General features: G+C 46.4%; 1 protein-coding gene across 1 annotated transcript; it reads right to left on the bottom strand.

Annotated features, from left to right (window-relative positions):
- Nucleotides 1–3107: 3107 nt before the first annotated feature.
- LOC109778203 (elicitor-responsive protein 1-like) lies at nt 3108–4305 on the bottom strand. The gene is made up of 4 exons (XM_020336757.3): nt 4115–4305; nt 3933–3998; nt 3674–3812; nt 3108–3539 (listed from the first exon to the last, which is right to left on the bottom strand). The coding sequence occupies exons 1-4, from the start codon at nt 4179–4181 to the stop codon at nt 3320–3322; spliced, it is 492 nt and encodes a 163-aa protein (XP_020192346.1). The 5' UTR covers nt 4182–4305; the 3' UTR covers nt 3108–3319.
- Nucleotides 4306–6605: the final 2300 nt, after the last annotated feature.

Below are 6605 nucleotides of genomic sequence, written 5' to 3'. Positions count from 1 at the left end.
GAGCCGCCCGAGCCCCGAGCCCCGCAGCCCCGTCGCCGGAGCCTCGCCGGAGCCCGACCCCGAGGTAGCCGCACCTCGCCGTTGCCGGTTTTCTTTAAAAAAAACCGTTCGTTTAGAAAAAACCCTAGATCGGTTTTTTTCGGTTTTATTATTTTGCGAGCGTTCACCGAACCGTTCGTTTTAACGAACGCGTTCGTCGGTTTTTCTCTGTTAACGAACGTCCGTTATTTAACCGTTCGTCCGTTTTTCTTTTTCGTCGGATTTTTTTCCGTTATTTTCTCAGATTCGATTTCTGATCGAATCTTCGATTCTGTTTAACTTCTCGCTCGATTATCGGAATCAGGCGATTCAAGCGCCTAGAGTTTCGTCTCGAAATTCTCTTTCCGTTTAAGCTACTCAAACAAGTTTTTGCTACAGTAAAATTTGACCTAGATCCAGATTAGCAAACGAAGTTTCTTTCTTTCGTCGTTTGACTTTCGTTGCTTCTTTCGAGTTGATTCTTTTTGCAAACCGGAGTTCTTAAGCTGAACTTTCTGGTTGGATCTTTCATTCGAGTTTTACCTGTGCATTAGATGAGTACTGATTGTATGCTTGTTTTTTTGCGATAGAGTACCCGGAGTGTGCCGCTTGTTACTTCGACTCGCTAGGTTTTGCGGATCATCAGCAAGGCAAGTAACACTTTGATCATAACCCGTTCATACCCAGTTTTACTGCATTAGATCTGCTTTCCTCAAACACTTGCATGATTAGGGTCTAATTAAATTGTGGGTATTGGGAAGTAGTTGAGGTAGTACCTATTAACTGTTTTTCTTATCAAACCCTTGGGAGTTACTTCTACGTTGCTTTTATTATTGCCATGCTATGCTCGTAGACGTGGATTGGGTTTGAGTGATATTCACGACAGATGTGAGATTGTTAATAATGGTTCAACTTAAGGTGGCAACTAAAACTCACATCTGGGTGGATTGAGGCACCTGGAGAACCCTGTGTTGTCTGTTTGTATAAGGTCCGCCACCCAGGCTCAAAGGGATCATAAGATTATTCATGCTAGAAACTTCCGTGTGCAGCCACAAGCTATTATGGGCTCTAGCATAGTTGAGTAGGTTACAAGATCTCTTGAAGAGGTGGACTAGCAGATGTAGGGGAAAGTAGGTGTACCGGTCCATCCAGAGTAAAGAGTGATTGTTTCTGAAAGGCTGTGTCTCGGTCATCCGTTTCTCAAACATCATGTAGTGCGAGAATCAAGCGGAGGCGATCGAGTCTTGTGGGGAAAAGTGCGCAAACCTCTGTAGAGTGTACAAACTAATCATGGTTAGCCGTGTCCCCGGTTATGGACAACTTGAGTATCTAGTACCTGGATTATCATTTGAATCTCATCACCATGTTACTTATAATTAATTTTGTTGGGTTAATGATGACACTTAATTGGGATTGAGTTGGAGGTACCTTCTTAATGTTTCACAACCACCATGATAGTTAAATAAAATTTATTCCTTTGCAGTAGGATAAAATTGGCTTTTCGCAAAACTGTAACCATAGAGCTTTCCACCAGCCATATATGCATATAGTATAGCATTATTATTGTTCATTGCTCTCTATGTGTTGCTTTGCCAGCATATTCTATGTGCTGACCCGTTTTCGGGCTGCAACGTAGACTTTTCAGACGACGAGTAAGGTGCCTTAGGTCGTGTCTTATACTCAGTGATGCCGCTGGAGTTGATGGACTCACTTATCTTTCAAGTCTTCCGCTGTTATCGTTATTAGATGGCCTTAAGCCATGTTTATCATACTTAATCTCTTCGGAGATATTCGATGTAATAAGTGTGTGATTGCTACTCTGTTATAAATCTTCCATTTGTACTGTGCGTGTCAGCATTACTGATCCAGGGATGACACTGGTGCACAGCAGCACAGGCCATTTGAGGTCTGGTCGCTACAGGATGCCCGTTCGAGCTATGAACACCATGTTGTCTATTGAAAACACAACCGTTCATCAAAACCGACACCGTGTGGTCATTGTCTCTTGCTTTTCAGTAAATCATAATTGTACTGTTCAGACCTAGGAACATAGACTAAACCCAAGATTGTACCTTCGTTGGCACTGTGTTACAACGAGATTTCTAGCCATTTCATTCATCTCGAAGACCAAGCAATGCATAGATCCATAAGTGCGAATAATGTGATCTAGATATGGCAACTCCAATTCATCTTCGTTGGTGCCATGGGTATGAACCAACATTAGTGTATGAGGAACCCGTACCACAGAATAACCCGAGCATGTTTCTTGAGATATAAGAACACTGGTGACTGGTTTCTCAATGGGTCTAGTTTATTACGACAAGGAAAATGTGTGTTTCGAATAAGTAGTTGCATAACGTTTGTACTAACATAACGTAAAAAATCGTGGACATTACCAATCATGCGGATGCTAAACGAATACATACCCCTCACCGGTCATCGCAGAGTTCTATTGGTCATGTTGGACAACATCGACGTAGTGAAAAAGGGACATGTGCTCCGACCCAACTAGTTCCCATTGGTCGAGAACTTAGTTGACACATGCGGCATCAATGGTTTTGTGTGGCATCAATGGTGTTGTCGAACATGGCGATTGCAAAGTAATCGTGGCATCTGACATACTTAGACGGGGGTCGAGAGGTGACAATCTTATTTATGTAATCAATGTTGAATTGCATCTATTCATTCATGCCATCCAACATGTTGCAACCCTAGCTATGTCGTTAATGGGGGAGGGGTGGGGGGCACCAGCGACGGTAAGGGAGAAGGAGGGTTGGGGTTGCTGCCCGTGTCGCCCTGGGGATAGAGCGACGCGGGACGAAAAAAAGGAAAGATACAAAGGAGAACAAGATTACAGTCATCCAGTGGAGCTAGATTATCATAAATTACTAAAGCATGTCGTTTGTGGTACATAAAATACTTAGTCAGGTCGGCTCCCGTGTAAGGAGCGCCCCAGGTTGAGGCTGGCAGAAAACCCAAAAACGGGTTTGTACATGAATGCACGCCTTGTACAAACTACCATGTTTTCAAGGCATCAACAAGCACTCAACAACACCCGCAAAAAAAAAAAAACACTCAACAAAGGAGAATCCAACAATGTAGAATGTATGGTGTTTCAAAAGAATCTTAATCATAAATGAATTTGGCTAAGTTAAGCTGTTGTGACTATACATCTAAAGTGCTACAAAATGGAGCGTACATACACTTGGAATCACATCAGTTAATCAAAGGCATATGATGCCGTTGACGTAGCAGCCACGCCCACATCCAGCACGGCTAATTATGCACGACCGAAGGACCCTCAGACCTTCTGCTCACGAAAGCTGTGTACCCAGCCCCCAACCTGTGCTCCGTCTTCTTCAACCTGGCAATGGGAATCAACCTTTGCGGCGGTGAAGGTGATCCCGATCTTGATCTCGCCGTGGTACGAGTTGTCGGCGGTGACCACCCTGTACTTGGCCGGGTTCAGCCGCGACGTGCCGCTCTCCATGCCCATGCTGATCAGGTCGGTCACATTGATCCTGCATCACATAGATATACGTACTCAGTAATTTGATTCAGATCTTGCTTTTGTCTTTAATTTGCCACTTCAACTCAATTAGCTGGTGAAGTGCTGATGCTTGGCATCTGGGACTGGGAGTAGGAGTTTACTCACGTTGCTTGGCCGAGGAAGTCGTCGCTGGAGAAGTTGTCGTGGTCCATGATCCGCAGGAAGAGCTTATCCTGCACGTTGGCCGCGGAGGAGTTGATCTGGAACCTCAACACCTCGTTCCAGCTCGGGTTCCTCCCAGCATCTGCATTACATGCACACGGTTGGTTCGTTCAGCAAAATTATACAGTATTTTGTGGACTGGGCGGGGTGGAGACGAGGAACCAAGAAAACAGAGCTGCATGAAATGGAAGCAGGCACAGACCTCGGGCGGTGCTGCTCTTGCGCTCCTGGCACCGGTACTGCACCACCACATACGGGTCGATCTTCCCTGCACATACATACATACAGGTCAACACGAAGATCAATCTCCGTCCACAACCGAACACAGAACGGAGCAAATCGACGCCAAGAACACTGGCTTCTGCAGTGGATTATTCTACTCACCGAGGAAATCGGTGCCGGAGAGGCCCTTGGCGTGGACCAGATGCACCTCCAGAAGGCCGCGCGCCATTGTATTTGCTCACTCGTTCTCGCCGGAAAGCTAACCAACACTCGAAGTCGATCCTCTCCCACGGCCGGCCGGTTGCTCTGCCCTTCTGAATGAATGCCTTTCTCTCTTTCGTCTTTGATCTCAGGCGTTTGCAATTGAGGTGCCGTAACTGAGGCGCGCCGGTGTATTTATATAGTACAACGTGGTTCCTCGGATGGGTAGCGGCTGCCGCAGTACGGGTCCATTGAAAACTCCGGAGCTGGTCGTCGCAACGTGAGGAAGCTCGCGCCATTTGGACCGGTTCAAGGCTCCTACAGTACTCGCTTCCACTCTCCTTCCTTTCCCGCACGAAAACAAGGTGGAGCCCTCTCCGTTTCTTCTTTTAACCCAAGTTGCCAACTTGTACTGTGCTTTACTGGTTGAGCCTCGAGACACCACAACTAGAAAATCCTTCGTTTAGCTCGGACTACGTCTTCACTTGCCAATCACCAACTTTACCATGGGCCGGGCGCGCGTGCTCTTTTGACGTCTATGAAATTCTCTACGCGGTGACATGGAATGGAAGAAAGGAACGTATTTGGATCGCGGTCTCGGATGAATTCGCGTATATCTGCAGAAACGTAACTGGACCGGGTCTCGACACCGCACATTTAAGAGGGGCCGTTTGGCCCTCACATCAGCAAAGCTCATCTGGTTTTAATATCTATAACTAAGTTGACTTCTTCAATAATATCCCTGTCGCGTCGTTATTGATTTTCGTCTTGGTTGTCGAGACAAACCACTGAAGGTCAGTATATCATCAAGGAAACAATGTCTTCCACAAAGTAACGACGCAAGTTTGTCGTTGCTGAGGGTGATGAATGAAGAACAAAAATTTCACCTGGACATGAAGCGGTGTTCCCAGCATCATTTTGATGACGGATCTTACAATAGTCATGCCAACCAGTACTCCACGTCAGGCCGGAGTGGACTAGAAGATGGGTGTGACGTCTTGCACCTTGGACCAACACCAAAACCTTTGAGGGTCCGCCCATGTCGTGGCGCGGATCAGGCGGCTGCCATTCTACATTGGGTCAAACAACCTGTATCATCCACCATGTCCACCGGGCCCAGTCTTATACAACGACACACCTGGTTCTGGTTGATCTTATACACAGGTTCCTCACACCACATGCAACTAGAGAGGCTGAAAGTGATTGTTCATTGGGCAGAAAAACACATGATACTCCCTTGCTTCATTCCACTCCGACCTCTAGTCTCGTCCATCGTCCCCTTGCGGCCTTTTCCAACCATGTCCCTCATGTATCCCCTACTTGTCCACACCTAGGTTAGGCCCAACCGACACTTGCAGCACAAATCATGATCGGAACGTCACGTCTTTGCCTCAACTCGTCTCTTCCCCACCCCAAGTTTGCTCCAGCCATGCCCTAAGCCCATTGCCGCTCATGCACTGGACAACCCTCCGCCACGGCAGCTCCCGCTACATCCCAATACTCATAGGCTATTGCATCCCCTCCTCCTCTCAAGCCACTATCTTGGTGGAGGCACATTAGCAAGTCTTTTCCCCTATTACCTCTTTGTACTTCACACCGTGCACATTTTTGGGTATAATCTGAAATTTTCTAAATTTTGAAATGTTGAATGATTTGGTTTATTTCTTTATGTTTAGAAAGGAGTATCTTGCCAGTTCGGTTTCACTTTGATGGAAATTTTTATCATTGACGGCCAACCATTGTGATATGTGTGAGGAGAAGATTGTTTGTTTGTGATTCCCCATGGGAGATGTGGAATGGAATAGACTCAATGTCACTTAAGGCTACACCACACTATTTTAGATGGAGAGATGTTGCACTTATCGATGCTCGGGGAAGGTTTTTTTTATGGCACTGGTTGTCTTGTGAGTAATGAAACATGCAAGATACCGTTAGAGCATATCCCTTTTGATGGCGGTGTGGACATTTGCGTTGAAGAATTGGGAGACAAACCAACATAGCCGAATTAGACAATGGATGATGGTTTTTCTTGAGGATGAGATACAATGAAAGCTTGTAGATAGTGGAGGTAGTGGCATCCGATTTCTAGAACCAGATTTTGATGATCAAGTGTAGGCTACAGGTGGCAAGGATGGTCAACATATTTCTTTAGTTGGTGACGAAATAAAGAAAAAATTGCAATGCATAGGGAAATTGACATACATCTTGAGAGAAATTTGTTTTAGTTTTAACTTCAAGTTTTGGGTTCGAAATTCAATGTGCCTACCGGGCTAGAAGGTGGGGGCGGCAACTACGAGGCACCCACACCGCGTGAGATCGGATATTGGGGGAGAGAGGAGGCAGGGGGAAACATGCAAGGGAGTCGACAATAGCCCCGCTGCCACCATCCTAGGGCCATGCGCGGCGGCGACGTGGGAGTGAGGTTTGGGAGGGGCTCCCGTGTCGCCGGCGG

Source organism: Aegilops tauschii, chromosome 3, assembly GCF_002575655.3.
Source record: "Aegilops tauschii subsp. strangulata cultivar AL8/78 chromosome 3, Aet v6.0, whole genome shotgun sequence".
NCBI lineage: Eukaryota > Viridiplantae > Streptophyta > Magnoliopsida > Poales > Poaceae > Aegilops > Aegilops tauschii.
Note: the sequence above shows the minus strand (reverse complement) of the source record. Positions and strands in the feature narration are given on the sequence as shown.

What these genes read in the sequence shown, in the direction of transcription:
- LOC109778203 (XM_020336757.3), bottom strand. Translation starts at nt 4,181, where the DNA reads ATGGCGCGCGGCCTTCTGGAGGTGCATCTGGTCCACGCCAAGGGCCTC. An exon ending in CTCCGGCACCGATTTCCTCG is followed by an intron (nt 3,999 to 4,114) that starts GTGAGTAGAATA and finishes ATGTATGTGCAG; the next exon opens with GGAAGATCGACCCGTATGTG. An exon ending in GACTTCCTCGGCCAAGCAAC is followed by an intron (nt 3,540 to 3,673) that starts GTGAGTAAACTC and finishes TATGTGATGCAG; the next exon opens with GATCAATGTGACCGACCTGA.